The sequence below is a fragment of the Clinocottus analis genome, unplaced genomic scaffold, assembly GCF_023055335.1.
Source record: "Clinocottus analis isolate CAN_PGR_092001 unplaced genomic scaffold, fCliAna1.0.p SCAF_11, whole genome shotgun sequence".
Taxonomy (NCBI): Eukaryota; Metazoa; Chordata; class Actinopteri; order Perciformes; family Cottidae; genus Clinocottus; species Clinocottus analis.
The window spans coordinates 7819717-7838188 of record NW_027175832.1 but is presented as its reverse complement, the minus strand read 5'-3'; the positions used below and the strand labels follow the sequence as shown (position 1 = coordinate 7838188).

The following is an 18472-nucleotide window of genomic DNA, read 5'->3' as shown; positions in this document are numbered from 1 at the left end:
ATTCACTTTTCTTATTTGTGGAATTTGTTGGGCAGCAGTTTGACACTTAAGTTGGTGTGCCAAAAGATGGCCAGATGTATCCATGTGATTTTAACAACATTTTTTCAGTCTTTCCAGTTAATAACAAATTGTTTGAGCTTGGTCTAGCTTCTTTTTTTTTATAGGTATAGTTCAGTTACAGTTCAGGGAATGGTAACATAGAGTACTGAGCGTCCACTGAGCGTCCACTGTGTTCTGGTCCTCCTTGTGCTTCATAATTTTAAATAAAATTAAATAGTGAATGAATAGTCAGTCTTTGGTTCACAACATGAAGTTGGGTTGAACATTGATGAGAATTGGTCAGAGCTTTGTTGAAAAACTTTTCAACGGACACAAAGTGAGCTAACTCACATCAGCATGGCAGATTTTGGAGAGATCCTGAGGACCATTAGAGAATTTGGGTTATTCCAGCAGCTCACTCTGATTGCGCTTTGCTTTCCAAATTTAATTCAGCCTTTTACTTTTGCAAGTTTCCTTTTCATCCAGTCTGATCCGGAGCGACACTGTAACACAGACTGGATCCTTCAGGCGGACTCTAACCTGACCACAGAGGAGCAGCTGAACCTGACTCTGCCCCGTGAGGAGGACGGGACCTTCAGCAGGTGTCAGATGTTTGTTCCTGTGGAATGGGACATCGGTGCCATCAGGGAGTACGGCCTCAATGAGACCACCGGGTGCCGTGATGGATGGGATTACTACGACACGATGTATGATGCCACCATAGTCACTGATGTAAGTAGTGAGTAGAAACTGAAGACATTACCGTCATAAACCCTTCCTTCATTAAATGTATTTGTCTTTCTTTCGTTGCAGTTTGATCTAGTTTGTAACAAAGCTTACATGGTGAAAGTGACACAAGCAGTGTTCATGGCCGGTATTCTCGTTGCTTCTGTCATATTTGGACCTTTTGCTGAATCGTAAGTGTATCTAAAGCAGTAAACAGTTTTTGATCTATGCTGTGAACATTTAAAAAAAAAAACAACAAGGTATATTACCCAACTTATTATCTATCTATTATCCAAACAATTATCTATCATCCAATTTGTTTCTCATCTCTTGGTTACCTTGTTAGGCTTCCTTAACCATGATCATATTGTTGTATGTTTTATATTATTGTTGTGGGTCTCTGGGCCTTTTCTTTGTCAGGATACACCTCGATTTAAATTTAAAAAATGGTAAAATGAACCTCAAGAGAATCATATAAATAAAAGGTTGTTGTGTTACCTGACTATTTCTGAGGGGTATTAGAACGCAATTCCTAAATAAATGCATTTTATTCATTTTCTAATTTTAATATTATTAACTATAGTAATATCTATGGTCTTATGGGTCAATTTTGACCCGTGTGTATGTATTTTAAGAAAAAAGGCTAAAAAGTATTGATTTTTCAGCAATAGAACTTTAATACAAACACAAAATGAAAAGCAGAACAAGTCATAACACAACATATAGATTTGCAAGGCAACAACCAATTAAGAAAATCTTATTTTAATAATTGGGTCGAAACCGACCCTAACAACACAAAGGTCAGAATTTCAACCAGAGCGTTTTATAATTTAGTGAAACATCTTTTTTTAATCTTATTTTGTTGAAATAGAGGTTCCTGACAAAGTCAAAAGCCTTGATGAAATCAACACATTTTATGTGGTTCTTTTATGCATTTAAAACCTAAATCGGATCAGCGCCGACTCTTACACAAGAGGAAGGTTAATTATACAATTTTAAATATGAGATGCAATTTGTTTCCAACACTAAACTAAATGCTGGCAGTGTACCTGCATGTCTTGAAAAGTCTTAAGTTTCAAATTTATTTTTCTAAGAAAAAGGTCTTAAAAAAGTTTAACCTTTTTGTTTATCATCAACTTTTGTGTTGTTTAACAAAGAACATAATCAAACAAGTATTGGCAAAGCTGATTTAAATTTAACTTGAATCATTTTTAATTGGTTAATACAACCATCCATTTATGTTGCATATCCAAATCACATTAATTGTAATATTAGGAATTATTGTTATACTGCTGGGATGTACTGAATAGTGTCATATTTTATTTTGACTTTCCATCGTACTCCTTAATATTCCTTGGTTGTCCATATTAAATACCTATTGTTTAGTAAATACAGCTATTGTACCATTTAGTTAATTTGATTAGATGGAATGGAGGTGTTTATTATTTGGAGCTTTAGAGTTATTGCAGTCTTTCTGCCAATTAGCACCATCAGTTCTTTCAATTATGTGCTTGGACCATAAGAAAAGCGTGTATTTATTTTAAAACTGTACTATTTTGTTCTTGGTTTTGTGTTGCAGGTTTGGTCGCAAACGAGGAACTCAAATTACAACCGTTCTATTGTTCACATTTACTGTAACAACGGCACTTTGCCCCAATGTCTACTTGTACTTCGCATCCATGTTCATGGTGGGATTTGGAGGTGGAGGCTATCGAATCAACTCCATTGTATTAGGTATGAACTATGTACAGGTATCATTTAACATCACATGTGACAAGGATTTTTATTTAAATTAAATTAAATTAAAATATATAGATGTGTTTTCCTGAATGCAGCCACTGAGTGGATCGGGCCTTCCAAAAGATCGTGGGGAGCGTGTGTGGCTCAGCTATTTGGTGCAGTTGGGCAGTGCGTCGTCGCTGGTGTGATCTACATCATCAGAGACTGGAGACTAACTCAACTAATTTCAGCAGCTCCACTTACACTGCTTGTCATCTACATATGGTATGCATTAAAAACAACTTTTATTGGCTTTGATGTTCTCATTTGTAAATGATTGACTATTTAAAGTATCCGTTGCTGTGTTTCTGTGAGGTTTATTCCAGAGTCAGCCAGATGGCTGTTAAGCAGAGGAAGGACAGAAGAGGCCAAGCAGCTGATTGTCAAGGCAGCCGCCATCAACAAACGCACTGTTCCAGACTCTCTTCTAAACAATGTACATTTCTCTTTTTTTCCTCTTCTCCTTGGGTAATACCTTGATTCTGCCTAATGCTGCATCCACACCGAGCCAATCAGTGCTGAGAAGCTGTTGCTGAATCAAACTGCTGTTGAAGTTGCGCTGATAGCGTCCGTCATTCAGATGCTTTAGTGGGACTACGAATAATGTTATGAACTCAGACACGATGGAGTCTGATTTTTCGACATATGTGGAATTTACACAACAAGTATAAAGCAGAACTAGTGGTTATTTCCATGGTGGGTGGCGGAAACGGTTACGAGTTTTACGGACATAAGACAGACGCAGTTCCTTGAGGAGTTGATGAAGGTCACCAAGCTGTGTGCGGCTACGGATGCTGTTATGAACCCAAGCTGGAGGGTTCATAACCAGTATAACGCAGAAATAGGGGTTATTTTTTCCTTCGACAGCACCCCACCCCTGTTACTACTTGTTACTACGTTTACCAATCCTATTAAACTATTCATATGACTTCTATACCAATTCTAGTAAACTATGACTTCATATCAATAAATATGTGTTTCACTAATTATTATTTTTGTTGCAGATTGCTGTGAAAGATGTTGGGAACAAAGGAGGCATTAAAGTTATTTTCAGATCACCTGTACTGACTAAATATTTCCTCATCATAACATTATCATGGTAAGTTGACAATTCCAAGAGCTCCACTGACCTCTTCAACATGCACTACATGTAATCTTTAATATAATATTTTTAAATACAAAAAAACCCTCTATGTATAGTAAAAATTTGGGAAATTAGCTTAAGGCTGTAATGTTTATTTCTGCTTTAAAGTGACGATTATGGGGGTCTTCACTGATTCACTTTTTACCTTTGCAGCCAGCCTCAAGTGGCAATTTAGGTAACTGCAGGGGCATGTGTTACTTAAGCCACACATTGCGTTGGTAATGTCCGGATAGCCAAAGTGTTGGGAGGTCACTCAATGCTGTGATTGAGAACGAGATAAGATGTTATTAATGCTATGTAATATAGGATGTTCAAGGTCTCATCCTCTTAATGACTAATATAATGTGTTTCCTTTTAACTCAGGTTTTCGCACAGCCTATCCATCTTGTGCGTGTACTTTAATATGGCAAACTTCGGCTTCAGTATCTTTGTGACACAGCTGTTGTTTGGTGCTGTTGAAGTACCAGCTCATATACTGTGTATGTGGCTGCTGGAGGTTTTTGGCAGAAAAATATTATTTGTAGCAACACTTCTGTCTGGGGGACTCTGTTGCATATTTGTGCTGGCTGTTCCTCAAGGTAAGCCCCTTTAAATATTTTTATCAAAATGATAACTTCATGTTGTCCTGCGTGTCTGGTTCTCAACGTTTGGATTTTGTGTGTCTCTTCTTTTCAGGAAATACCATTGCTGTTACAGCCTTAGTCGTTGCAGCGCGTTTTTTCCTGCTCTCGTCATCTTCTATATGTAATGTTTTTATTCAGGAGTTGTTTCCAACATCTGTTAGGTAGGTGTTCACAGGCTGTATATGTTCCAGACTATGCAACCATATAGCATTTAAGATGTACTGAACTGATTGTATTAACCTACTCACGTGTCCAGTGGCCTTGGATATCGTGCTAGTGTCCCTCTGCTCATTCCAAAGTTGAGGCTTGAATCTAAAGGCGCATGACCTCGCGTCGGCCATCAGGGCCCTTCAGCTTTGTAACGACCTGCCTGGGGAGATAAGGCTCGCAGATCAGTGAACTTCTTTAAATCACATCCTAACACATTTTTATAGACTTGCTTTTATTGGTCTTTGAAGTGATTTTATTCTTTGTATTTTTTTTAAATATGTTTTTTTTCTAATAGTTTTGAGCTCTTCTACCAGGCTTATATATCTTTCATCATCATGTATCTTTTCTCTACAATACGTTCGCGTCTTCTGTGTTCTTGTTTTTTAATTTTACATTTATTATTATGCAATAAGTCACGTGGGTGCATGAGTCTGTGATTAAGTGTGCACCTCTATGTCTGTCCACAGCTAATCTCGCATTCTAAAAAAATATAAAAAATTGGGTTCCCGGTTATGGCTGTATGCTCTCTCTCTCTCTCTCTCTCTCTCTCTCTCTCTCTCTCTCTCTCTCTCTCTCTCTCTCTCTATATATATATATATATATATATATATATATATATACTAAATATGAGTTATTTTTTCCACATAGAACTTATTTGCATTAATTTAACAAAGGTGATTGCACATGTTATTAGTTTTTGTCTGATGGAGCAATCTGGTTTATTTGAAAGGGATTTCAATTTTCTTTAATTTAATAATTAAAAAAAACAAACACGGGTCTCAAAAAGTTGGACCATTTTGTTCCCATGTTGTTGGGGCGGTGGGGCCCGAACATTTTACTTCGTCCAAAGTGGGGCGTGACAGAAAAGGTTTGAGAACCACTGGGCTAACCGCTAACAGAGCGACCAGCACACACAGTGTGCAGCAATACAGGAACACCGTGCTTACTGTGCTTTTTCTGTCAAAGCACTTTGGAACTATTTTTAAGCGTGCTATAAATAATGTTTCTTGAAATTTTGATCCAAATGGGAAAATGTCTTCCATTTCTAAATGATATTATGTATATTATTTTAAAGATTGACAGGCTATACCACTGTATGTTTAGCGTTTCCTGCAAAATTGGCTTATTGACTCAAATGTGGAAATGTCTTCTATTTTCTTCCTTCCCCTTTCAGACAAACAGCCACAGCTCTAGGAGCCATGTCAGGGAGAGTCGGTGGGTTACTGGCCCCGCTGCTTAACATCTTGGCTGTGTACCACTGGGCCATACCTACCACTGTCTTCAGCAGCGTAACACTGCTCAGTGGAGCGCTCTGCCTCCTGCTTCCTGAGACCAGGAGCAAAGATCTTCCCGAGTCAGCCGATGAGGCCAAGAACAACAGGTAACTACCACAAATTAGTCCGCCCCCTATTCTCTAAATGCAGAGGAAAGGAGCTTCAATGCTTCCTAATTTAGCGTGATTTTGCCTCGTAGGATATTTGTGTTTCTCTGGGTCTTGTTGTAAGCACTTTTTCATGGTATTCTTGAACACTTTATTTGTTCCTCTTTCTTCTACTTACAATGACAGTTTAATTTATTATTTATTTTAACCGGAAAAAAATGTAACTTCAAATAATAAAGTGTCCATGACTGACTTTATTGTTATTGTCTTGAAGTGGAATCTCATCCCTGGGCGATCTTCTCCAAGAACTGGAGTCTCTTCCTAAACTGGAGTCTTCTTCCTTGGCAGGAGTCCGCTCGCCTGCAGTGGAAGATTGAGAGACATTGGTTACCGATTCCCATTAGAAATACCACAATGTTTCTACTACTGACAATTACTATGGGGTCAGATCAGTCTCAATAATGACAAATGCACAGTGAAAAATTCACAAATGCACACAGACCAATCCACAAATATATTTGATTTACAAATGCACACAGAAAGATTTACAAATACATTCCGATGATTTATATAAATGTAAAAAAAATCACAAATATATTTCTGCATTGGTTTATATTTGTGTGTTGATTTGTATGTATTTATTTGTGGATCACACTATATTTGTTTGTGAATGGCTTCACATTTGTGGGTTAGCTTTTTGAGACTCCCTTGCCCTGCTTAGATTCGTAAATGCATTTTTTTTTTTAAACATGTAGCTATTTGTAGCCAATCAGATGTCACCCTCATTTTCAACCAATCACATGACCGCAGCTGCCTCTACCTGTGTGGCTTTATTTGTGCTGAAAAGGGGGCGTGGCTTATCTCTGTGACTCACTTACTGCTGTCTTGCCTGTGCTGAATCAAACTGCTGGTAGTCAGTAGCGGCCATCTTTCAGTAATTTTTTGAACCCAGACATGATATAATTTGACGTTCCAACGTATGTGAAATTTACACAACAAATATAAAGCACAACTAGTTGTTATTTTCATGGTGGATGGAGGAAACGGTTACTGTTTTCATGGGGATAAACCACAGAGATAAGCCACGCCCTTTCTGTCACAAGTAACATTCTCAACGCTTTTGGTGTGAACGCAGCATTATACTGGTCAGAACATTTTCGAGATTGATTTATTAGACTCCCACAGGCCCGTACGGTTACAAGGCTGTTTCTTTTGACTGAAATAGCTTAGGCATGTTATAAGAGCTTACGGAAAGAATTAAGACTTAACAATGTTTTTTAATTTAAAAAAGGGGTTTATAGTACTTTAGCACATTCAATTAATTAAATCAATTTTGTGGATGAGGAGATAGCACAGTTTCAGTTTTGAAAAAAAACACAATTCTGTCATTTTTAGAAAAAGAGAAAAAAATGCATTGAGTTTATGATAAATGCTACTAAAATGCTACTTTCTTTAGTCAAGGTATAGTCGGAAAAGATGTGTTTTTAGTTTCCGAAATGAAATAATAATATAATAATAAGAATAAATGATACAAATTGTCAATATGTGTGTTTTTTTTATATTGAATATACCCAGTAATATTTGTAAAATAGGATGTAATGTTGAAAAAAAATACAGAAAATATGGTCAGTTTTGTATACAAATTAGAAACAACAGCACAAGGTGACTTGAAGTTGTAATGAATATGTATGTTTTAAGGAAAAAAGTGTTGGCTCTGTGTATGTATGCTATTAATGCAAACGAGATGTAAGCTAACATAATTAACGTTGATGTGGCTTTGTACACAGCTTTTACATTGGTTTTGGGAATGTATCAACCACTTACCTTCATGCTACACGATATATATATATATATATATATATATATATATATATATATATATATATATATATATATATATATATATATATATATATATATATATATCGTGTACCATATTAATATACTGAATTGTATTATTAAAATGTACATATTATGTTAAAGTGTTAAAATAAATGTTAAATATTAACTACAAAGTAATAATGCGATACCTTTTTTTGCATTAAATCATACGGGGATGTTTGAAATTGATTCAATGGCCCTACGAAAAAAAAAGACTCTTAATGTATTTTTTTCTTTTTACAAGTAATACAATACATACTTACATAAAAGTAAAATACCACATTTTTAAACATGCTTTTAAAACCTACAAGTACACAAAAATCCAATCTGTCACAGCAATAGACTAGTGTGGTAAGCCTAAACTACAGAGAACTGTAGAACCTCTAAAGGTCAATCGATTTAAGCGGCAATAAAATAATCTATGCATCTCATAAATCTTTGGAAAGTGAGGGCAGCGTTTTTTGAATCCCTAGTTAATACTTAATGTTTATTTTCATGATATGTTACAGAAGAGGTTGGCAAACTACGACCCGCTGTTTGTAAAATCAAGTAGTAAAATCAACTAACAGCTAAATCCAGATTTATTTTCCTCGGCATAATGAATCAGACCAACGAGATTATGCCGCCCTGCGCGCTCATGTTCCATATTAGGTTCTGGCTTCCAGCTTCCTACCGCCGGCCCCTTGACAAGAAATGCAGCAAATCTCTGGACGACCTGATCGCATGAAGAAGTCTGCCTTCGGTTCTCGGAATTAAAAAAAAAAAGTGACTTCTGCTGGTGGCGCATCCTCTTCCAAATAGCAGCGGACTCAGCCGTAATGGGACTGAGTGTTCGCTGATCGGCTGTGTTTTTGCCATATCTGACCCAGATTGTTTCTTCGGGTGTGCAGAGTTTAGGCCGGATTTGGGCCAGGTCGTTTTGGCTACACCTTGGCTGTCACAAGACTATAAAACCGAACGTTGATGCACTGGCAAAAAAGGGTGATCAACAGCACTGTTCCCACTGAAATTAAATGTTTTCTCCGCTCAGCTTCTGCTAATTGGTTTGTAGCTTTGTCACTGCGACCTAAACACTGAACAAAGTCACTACTGTTTGCTGGCCTGGCTCCTCAATGGTGGAATGAGCTCCACATTGACATCAGGGCAGCAGAAAGTGTCTACATCTTCCGTCGCAAACTAAAAATTTCTTTTTTTTTTTGACTACACCTTGAATAACGAAGGTAGTAATAGCACTTTTGTAGCACTAAAATGTCTCTTACTGATAGTGTTACTAAGGGGCGGAGGGGTGGGAGGGGGTCTGTTTTAATATAACTAACCTGTCGTATTTCCAACCTACTACAATAGCACTTTGTAGAAGTAATTGTACTTTCCAAATTCTTTTTTTTTTCATTTTTATTTCCAACCATCAGAATGTGGATATCTTGGATGTTTGTTAAAATGTATACACATTTTTGATTTCAAAGAAACATCTCCAGGCAAAACAAATAGACTTTCTAAATTTATAAAACAACAGTCTGGAGTTCAGCCCAGGTGAAAACCAAAAGACACATGATAAGGCAGCGAATGATCTTCATCATTTAAAATAAAAATGAAAAAGCCAATGAATAGTCAGTCATTGCTTGACAAGATAAAGTTGGGTTAAACATTAATGGGAATTGGTCAGAGCTGTGTTGAGGCACTTTTCAACGGACACAAAGTGAGCTAACTCACATCAGCATGGCAGATTTTGGAGAGATCCTGAGAACCATTGGAGAATTTGGGTTATTCCAGCAGCTCACTCTGATTGCACTTTGCTTTCCAAATTTCATTCAGTCTTTTATTTTTGCAAGTTTCCTTTTCATCCAGTCTGACCCGGAGCGACACTGTAACACAGACTGGATCCTTCAGGCGGACTCTAACCTGACCACAGAGGAGCAGCTGAACCTGACTCTGCCCCGTGAGGAGGACGGGACCTTCAGCAGGTGTCAGATGTTTGTTCCTGTGGAATGGGACATCGGTGCCATCAGGGAGTACGGCCTCAATGAGACCACCGGGTGCCGGGATGGATGGGATTACTACAACTTGATGTATGATGCCACCATAGTCACTGATGTACGTAGTGAGTAGAAACTGAAGACATTACCGTCATAAACTCTTCCTTCATTAAATGTATTTGTCTTTCTTTCTTTGCAGTTTGATCTAGTTTGTAACAAAGCTAACATGGTGGAAGTGACACAAGCAGTGTTCATGGCCGGTATTCTTGTTGGTTCTGTCATATTTGGACCTTTTGCTGAATCGTAAGTGTATTTAAAGCAGTAAGAAACTGTTGTTGTGAACCTTTTTAAAAGAAAAGGTCTATAACCCCACTTACAGCTCCCCTATATTTGATATTATTTTTTACAATTTTAGATATAGGATGCAACTTGTTTCCAACACTGAACTAAATCCTAGCAGTGTATCTGCCAGTATCTAGTTCTTGAAAAGTCTTAGTTTTCTAACAAAAAGGTCTTGCATAATATTACAAAGTTTAACCTTTTTGTTTGTCATCAACTTTTGTGTTGTTTAACAAAACAACATAATCAAACAAATCGGCAACTTCAACTTAATTTAATGTTGGAAGAAAAACTTATTTACTCTTGATCAGTTACCGTTTCACTGTTATAGTCCAAATCATATAGTATGTTTATTAATCATATGTACTATTGTAAGGCCTGTGACTTCTCATTGTACTCTCCCTTGTTTAAACTTACACACAAACTTGCCATGTCTCCTGATAGTACTGACACTGGGGTATCTGTAAGTCTCTGTCTGAAAGAACATGCATTTCCCTGTTATCATATGACCATGCAAGCCAATCTAAAGACGTCATGTGGGGGATAAAGCCATGAAGACGTCATGTGGGTCTCTGTGATTTGATACTAATAAGTATTTTAAAAGGTATTGCTTCGCTCATTCGGGAGCAGACTTGGATATATAATGAGTAAAGTAACACGTTGTATCTCTGTCTCTGCTCCTTCATTGTAACACTTAAATGTCCTGATTAATGATTTCACAAGGTGTCGAGTACATTTTCAGTTAACTTAAATCATTATGAATGAGTTCATCCAACCATCCATTTTATGTTGCTTATCTAGATCCAGTTAATGCAATTAATTGTAATATTAGGAATTATTGTTATTATTGTACTGAATAATGTCATATTTTATTTTGACTTTCCATCGTACTCCTTCCTTGTGTGTCCACACTAAATACCTATTGCTCAGTAAATAAAATTATACCATGTAGTTAATTTGCTTAGATGCAATTAGGTGTTTATTATTTTGAGTTTTGGAGTTATTGCAGTCTTTCTGCCAATTAGCACCATCAGTTCTTTTAGTTCTGTGCGTTGACCATAAGAGAGGTGTGTCTTTATTTTAATACTGTACTATTTTGTTCATGTCTTTTTGTTGCAGCTTTGGTCGCAAACGAGCAACTCAAATTACAGCCGTTCTATTGTTCACATTTACTGTAACAACGGCACTTTGCCCCAATGTCTACTTGTACTTCGCATCCATGTTCATGGTGGGATTTGGAGGTGGAGGCTATCGAATCAACTCTATTGTATTAGGTATGAACTATGTACAGGTATCATTTAACAAAAGAAAATGATTTTTATTCAAATTTATTTATATATATATATATATTCCTGATTGCAGCCACTGAGTGGATCGGGCCTTCCAAAAGATCGTGGGGAGCGTGCGTGACTCAGCTATTTGGTGCAGTTGGCCAGTGTGTCATCGCTGGTGTGATCTACATCATCAGAGACTGGAGACTGGCTCAACTGATCTCAGCAGCTCCACTTACACTGGTTGTTGTCTACATATGGTATGCATCACCTATTGTTTTGTTGCCTATAATATACTTATTTGTAAATGATTGACTATTTAAAGTTGCTCTGTTTCTGTGAGGTTTATTCCAGAGTCAGCCAGATGGCTGTTAAGCAGAGGAAGGACAGATGAGGCCAAGCAGCTGATTGTCAAGGCAGCCGCCATCAACAAACGCACTGTTCCAGACTCTCTTCTAAACAATGTACATTTCTATTTTCCCCCCCATTATCCATAGTGTTGGGAATTACCTCTATTATACTTAAGAGTACTTGTTATACGTTTACTAATCATAGTAAACTAAAAATGACTTCATATCAATACATATGTGTTCACTAATTATTATTTTTGTTACAGATTGCTGTGAAAGATGTTGGGAATAAAGGAGGCATTAAAGTTATTTTCAGATCACCTGTACTGACTAAATATTTCCTCATCATGACATTATCATGGTAAGTTGAAATGTCCAAGAGCTCCACTGACCTCTTAATCCTCCTGTTATGTTCATTTATTAGGTACAGCATTGATGTTCCTCGGTCAACGTGACCCGGTGCATGTTTCATCATCCAAAAGTGGTTAAAAACCAAAACATCCCAATAAATTTAGTGTGTACCTCATCACCAACACCATTACTAGTAATACAGTTTTTAGAGGAATAGAGTTATTCACCCCTCCATTGATCACAGTTCCATTAGGATAACTAAAAATGTAACTATGTTCGAGGGTACATTAGAAAAACCTAGATATACATTGCATTAGTCTACCATAACATGTGTTTTTTTCCTTAATTAAATTTACATTTTCACACTTTCTTTTCATGGGGTGATGTAGATAAATATTGATGCATGCGACACCTCTGCTGTTCATGGTCATGTTGATCCGCTTACTCAAAGCGGATCAAGTCAAGCCAAATGAGTCATAAAGAGTCAAGCCAAATGAGTCATAAAGAGTCAAGCCAAATGAGTCATAAAGAGTCAAGCCAAATGAGTCATAAAGAGTCAAGCCAAATGAGTCAAGCCAAATGAATCATTCTGAATTGACCTCAAGATGGTCATCTTCAGACAGATCCTCCTGTATTTCACTGCCTCCAGGGCTGTCATCCTTTTGTTTCTGTTGCTCATGTTGTCCTATAGTAAGCTGCTGAGTTGTATGGATCTGCAGAGTGTCGGTAGGACTCCTGAGCAACCCTTTTGTATGTTTCTCCTGCCCTGCTAAGTGTGGAGTTTTCCCGCGAGCAAAAAAAGAAGGTTCCTGTCAAAGTAGTAGCTGTATTTCTTGCACAGGGGGGAAGTGTGTGTGCGTCTGAGATTGAGATGAAGTAGGGTTTGTGTGTCTCTCAGTTCGTCAGTCTATTAGAAATCCAGAACAGTTTTAGGAGAGACATGAAATAATCCCTTACTTTAGTGTTCCAGGTCCAATAAAGGTGAGGGGGAAAGTTAGAAGATAAGATAAGATTTACGAGGGGTCATGGGGACATAACATGCAATACAAATACATGATTTTTTATTATTATTCTTTTTTAAGGCAAGCAGAAGAAGTTTCATACAGAAAAGGCACATTAAAACATTTTTCCGAGACGTTCAAACTTAGAAACGTGTCAATTTGACCCACAACATAACAGGAGGGTTATTGAACATGCACTACTTTAATCTTGAATATAATACGTTTTTACTTTACTAATACAAAGAAAACTCTACGTATACAAAGAAAACTCTACGTATAGTCATAATTTGGGAAATCAGGCTATAATGTTTATTTCTGCTATAAAGTGGACATTAGTGGTCTACAGTGATTATCTTTGCAGCCAGCCTTAAGTGGCTATTTAAGTAACTGCAGGGGCATGCGCTACTTAAGCCACACATTGCATTGGTAATGTTCGGATAGCCAAAGTGGTAAATTGGGAGGTCATTTAATGCTGCAATTGAGACCAAGATAAGATGTTATTGCTAACATCGGATGTTCAAGGTCTTATCCTCTCCATAACTAATGTGTTTCCTTCCTGTCTTTAAACTCAGGTTTTCGCACAGCCTATCCATCTTCTGCGTGTACTTTAATATGGCAAACTTCGGCTTCAGTATCTTTGTGACACAGCTGTTGTTTGGTGCTGTTGAAATACCAGCTCATATACTGTGTATGTGGCTGCTGGAGGTTTTTGGCAGAAAAATATTATTTGTAGCAACACTTCTGTCTGGGGGACTCTGTTGCATATTTGTGCTGGCTGTTCCTCAAGGTAAGCCGCTTCAAACATTTTGATCAAAATGATAACTTCATGTTTTTGTCCTGCGTGTCTGGTTCTCAACATTTGGATTTTGTGTGTCTCTTCTTTTCAGGAAATACCATTGCTGTTACAGCCTTAGTCGTTGCAGCGCGTTTTTTCCTGCTCTCGTCATCTTCTATATGCAATGTTTTTATTCAGGAGTTGTTTCCAACATCTGTTAGGTAGGTGTTCACAGGCTGTATATGTTCCAGACTATGCAATCATATAGCATTTAAGATGTACTGAACTGATTGTATTAACCTACTCACGTGTCCAGTGGCCTTGGATATCGTGCTAGTGTCCCTCTGCTCATTCCAAAGTTGAGGCTTGAATCTAAAGGCGCATGACCTCGCGTCGGCCATCAGGGCCCTTCAGCTTTGTAACGACCTGCCTGGGGAGATAAGGCTCGCAGATCAGTGAACTTCTTTAAATCACATCCTAACACATTTTTATAGACTTGCTTTTATTGGTCTTTGAAGTGATTTTATTCTTTGTATTTATTTTATTTACATGTTGTTGATTTTTTAAATTTTTTTTTTTTTATAGTTTTGAGGTCTTCGACCAGGCTTATCTATCTTTTTCTCATCACGTGTCTTCTCTCTGCAAGACTTCTGTCTTCTTGTTTTCGTTTGACATGTATTATTATTCATGAAATAAGTCACATGTGTGCATGAGTCTGTGATTAAGTGTGCACCTCTGTGTTTGTTCACAGCTAATCTCGCATTCTACTGCAGAAATCATCTTAATATATTGGGTGCCCGGTTATGGCTGTATGCTCAAGACCCTCTCGTGTTTGCAGTGATTTACAATTTCTCAAAGAAATCTGTATTGCCTTTGTTATACTGCGCTCTGATTAATAGGCCTCTCTCTCGCTCTCTCTCTCTCTCTCTCTCTCTCTCTCTCTCTCTCTCTCTCTCTCTCTCTCTCTCTCTCTCTCTCTCTCTCTCTCGCTCTTCACACTCATTAGCCTTACCCAGCTGGGGGACAGCAGTTTGCAGTGTGTTTGTCAGCTCACAGAACTAATGGTACATAACTATTTTTCAAGCGTTAAATTTGGATCCAAATGTCAAAATGTCTTCCATTTTCTTCCTTCCTCTTTCAGACAAACAGCCACAGCTCTAGGAGCCATATCAGCAAGACTCGGTGGGTTACTGGCCCCGCTGCTTAACATCTTGGCTGTGTACCACTGGGCCATACCCACCACTGTCTTCAGCAGCTTAACACTGATCAGTGGAGCGCTCTGCCTCCTGCTTCCTGAGACCAGGAGCAAAGATCTTCCTGAGTCAGCCGATGAGGCCGAGAACAACAGGTAACTACCACATCACGACATGTCATTAGTCTAGTTCAGTGGTTCTCAAACTTTTTCTGTCACGCCCCACTTTGGAGAAAGAAAAATGTTCGGGCCCCACCGCCCCAACAATATTGGAACAAAATGGTGCAACTTTTCCCGACTCCTCCATCCTTGTTCATTTGAATCCCTTTCAAGTAAACCAAATTGCTTCATCGACAAAAACTAATAACATGTGCAATCACCTTTGCTAAAATAATGCAAATGAAGTTTGCATATGTGCAAAAAATAACTAATATTTTGGCAAAAACGATCACAAAGGAAGCCGGTTGGATCCCTGTTTTCCACCCTTATAGTTTCATGTTGAAGTGTCCTTGAGCAAGACACCGAAGCCCCAGTGCTTCACAGCAGCACAAAGCTCTTTAATTACTAAGGATGGAAAAATGCAGCGAATAATTCACCCACTGTGGGATTAATAAAGGAAAATTAAAAAAAAAAATATATATATATATATATATTTTAAGAATTTGCATCTCTCCCCGTGCCCCACCTGTAATACCTCCGCGCCCCACTTGAGGGTCGCGCCCCACGGTTTGAGAACCACTGGAATAGTTCATCTCTTATGTCTCATCATTTGCTTCCTGATATCTCTCATCTGTCCTTTAACTTTCAGAGACCGGACCTCCACAGACAAAACCAATTGCTCAATTTCAAAATCAACCAAGATGTAAATGTGTTTAAAATCCAGAATGTATTTACTTCATTAACTGCACATAAGTTATCACATCATGTCATATCATTTTGTTTTTCGTATTCTCCTAGCTCAAAAAGTAATATACAGTACTTCAGTATATTATTAATATAATTGCAGTATAATAAGGTTATTACTTGAATCCAAGTTAATTCATTAATGATCTATTAATTAACCTGCTGGAAAACTACAAACTTTAGATTGCTGTTGCTGTAAACTGATTAAACTGCTGTAAACTGATCAAACTGTTGTATTTGATATTCTCTCTCTCGTGTTGTACTGCACCCTCAGCCTTCTTTCTTGTATTTGACTTCAGCTACAGAAGCTTTAATGAAAGTGTTAAACTGGACAAGCTCTTAAGTCATGTTTTTGATTATCCTCATTATCAACTATTTTGTCCCATTATAATAAAACACTATCAAGTCAACACTTCTAGGTCAAACTGAATTGTGTGGTGTTTCATAAACTGTTGTCTGCATGTTCCTATGATCCAGTGGCAGGCCGTGCATTTTCTATCTGGGCCTTCGGTGCCGTCTGATATCGTATACATTGTAGACGGGGTTCTGCGTCATTAACAGACAATGCTTGTTGTCCCCAGCAACATGAACAAATTTAAAAGAATCAGTTATATTTAGTGAAAACAAAACATGAAAAAACAATCTAACAAAACTGCAGCGCTAAACCACTGCACACTCAAGAGCACGAGCCACGATCAGAGGGAACAATATTTACTATATAATAAAAACAACACCATAGACACATTAAAAGTGTGCCAAGGTTTGCCTCTTTTTCCGCAAAAAAAATGTGTTTTGAAAACAGCACCTTGCATATTCATATATTCTTATAATTCATATAAATTTCTAAAATACCGTAACTCTTAAGTTAAAATATTCATTATGTTTAATTATTTATATAAACTGCTTAACTTGTCGTGGCGATTTTAACGTTTCACTAAAACCTTTATAAGTACCCCTTACGACATTGGATTTCCATCAAAGACACATCCCGGTAACCGTACGGGCCTGTGGGAGTCTAATATAAAGAAAGAAATAAAGAAAGCTGACCCCTACTAGTATCCCTACATTTACAAACACTGCAAGGTGTTTTTTCCTCTCCACGAGCGATTGAAAATCCTACGATCTTATTGGTCCGTTACCACTACGAAGACCGCATCATACAGCACATGTGGATACCGCAGAATTTTTTGGTAGTAGGGTCGACTGGATCGAACACTGTCTTGGCAAAAATTTGGTGATTTTTCCTTTTTTTTAACTGAAAAACATGTTTTTGGTTATTGGACTTGCACATGTATAATAAAGACAATTTTAAGAGGGATATGATAATCAATAAGGAATATTATTAGGAAGGATATGTAATTGTATGCATAAGAAGGTCACTGTATCTTTTGTATTACTGTATAATGATTCAGGAGTGAATGGATTTTGAAGTAGTCTGCATGTGTTAGAATTGTGTTACTGTAGCTTTAAGAGTTAGTCCTTGCATGCTGTTGGTCAGGGTGTGGAGGGCGACATTAGGCTAGTTTGTTAAAGCTGTGCCTCGCCTGGAATCCAGACGAGAGGAGGCGGTCGTCTGGATGCAGCTCTCTGATGTGGCGACAGCTAGGCGACAGCCAGGCGTTTCCCATCATGCACTGGGCTAGTCAGTCGGGGGAGAGCTACTGCGGAACCTGGCTCTAAAATCCACGGCCGCCTTGTTCTTTTGGGATTATTGTTGACCACATCAGAACAAGTCGGGAGCAAGATATATGTATACAAAATGTTAGAAAAAATGTTAAATATTAACTGCAAAGTAGTAATGCGCGATACCTTTTTTCGCGCTGAATCATACAGAGATGTTTGAAATTGATTCGATGAAAAAATTGATGTTAATGTTTTTTGTTTTTTACTGGTAATACAAAACATATTTACACAAAAGTAAAATAACAGATTTTTAAACATGCTTTTTAAAGTCCACAAAAATCCAATCTATCATAGCAATAGACTAGTGTGGTAATGTTAAAGTACAGAAAACTGTCTAACCTTAAGGTTAGATCGGACCCGATCTGTCTGCTTCAAAACATTGGTACTGGCGTACCGTGCTACGAACAGATCGGGTCCGATCTACATCCTGGACATGGTAAGACCGTACAACCCAGCTCGACCACTCTGCTCACCTTCTGCCAATTGGCTTGTAGCTCCATCACTGCGAGCTAAACACTCAACAAAGTCACAACTGTTTGCTGTCCTGGCTCCTCAATGGTGGAATGAACTCCCATTTGAATAAGGACAGCAGAAAGTGTCTACAACTTCCGTCGCAAACTAAAAACACATCTTTTTTGACTACACCTTGAATAAGGAAGGTAGTAGTCGCACTTTAGGAGTATGTTAGAAAAATTTACTCGACACTTGGTGGTAAAATCATTAAAACAGGAGCATTTATTCGTTGCAAGGAAGGAGCAGAGTCAGAAGTACAAGGTGATAGACAAATTGCATATCCAAGACTGCTGAAGGATCTCTCAAAGAACCACCTCTTAAATACTCATCATGATCCA

At 37.8% G+C, this 18472-nt stretch overlaps 2 protein-coding genes across 2 annotated transcripts; both read left to right on the top strand.

Annotated features, from left to right (window-relative positions):
* The first annotated feature begins 396 nt into the window (after window positions 1–396).
* LOC137782388 (solute carrier family 22 member 13-like) lies at window positions 397–5906 on the top strand. Its single transcript, XM_068571669.1, has 9 exons — window positions 397–771; window positions 853–956; window positions 2345–2499; window positions 2601–2769; window positions 2860–2980; window positions 3549–3643; window positions 4052–4266; window positions 4364–4472; window positions 5696–5906. The coding sequence occupies exons 1-9, from the start codon at window positions 397–399 to the stop codon at window positions 5904–5906; spliced, it is 1554 nt and encodes a 517-aa protein (XP_068427770.1).
* A 3593-nt stretch (window positions 5907–9499) lies between these two features.
* On the top strand, window positions 9500–15943 carry LOC137782393 (solute carrier family 22 member 13-like). The gene is made up of 10 exons (XM_068571673.1): window positions 9500–9874; window positions 9956–10059; window positions 11215–11369; window positions 11458–11626; window positions 11710–11830; window positions 11983–12077; window positions 13641–13855; window positions 13956–14064; window positions 14985–15191; window positions 15844–15943. Exons 1-10 carry the CDS (start codon window positions 9500–9502, stop codon window positions 15899–15901), a joined length of 1608 nt encoding a protein of 535 aa, XP_068427774.1. The 3' UTR covers window positions 15902–15943.
* Window positions 15944–18472: the final 2529 nt, after the last annotated feature.

Bases quoted from the DNA above. Each gene is read 5' to 3' on its own strand.
- LOC137782388 (XM_068571669.1), top strand. From the start codon at position 397: ATGGCAGATTTTGGAGAGATCCTGAGGACCATTAGAGAATTTGGGTTA. The intron at 2,770-2,859 runs GTATGCATTAAA...TGTTTCTGTGAG, and splicing joins CTGCTTGTCATCTACATATG to GTTTATTCCAGAGTCAGCCA. The intron at 4,473-5,695 runs GTAGGTGTTCAC...TTCCCCTTTCAG, and splicing joins TTGTTTCCAACATCTGTTAG to ACAAACAGCCACAGCTCTAG.
- LOC137782393 (XM_068571673.1), top strand. From the start codon at position 9,500: ATGGCAGATTTTGGAGAGATCCTGAGAACCATTGGAGAATTTGGGTTA. The intron at 10,060-11,214 runs GTAAGTGTATTT...TTTTTGTTGCAG, and splicing joins TTTGGACCTTTTGCTGAATC to CTTTGGTCGCAAACGAGCAA. The intron at 11,831-11,982 runs GTACATTTCTAT...TTTTTGTTACAG, and splicing joins CAGACTCTCTTCTAAACAAT to ATTGCTGTGAAAGATGTTGG.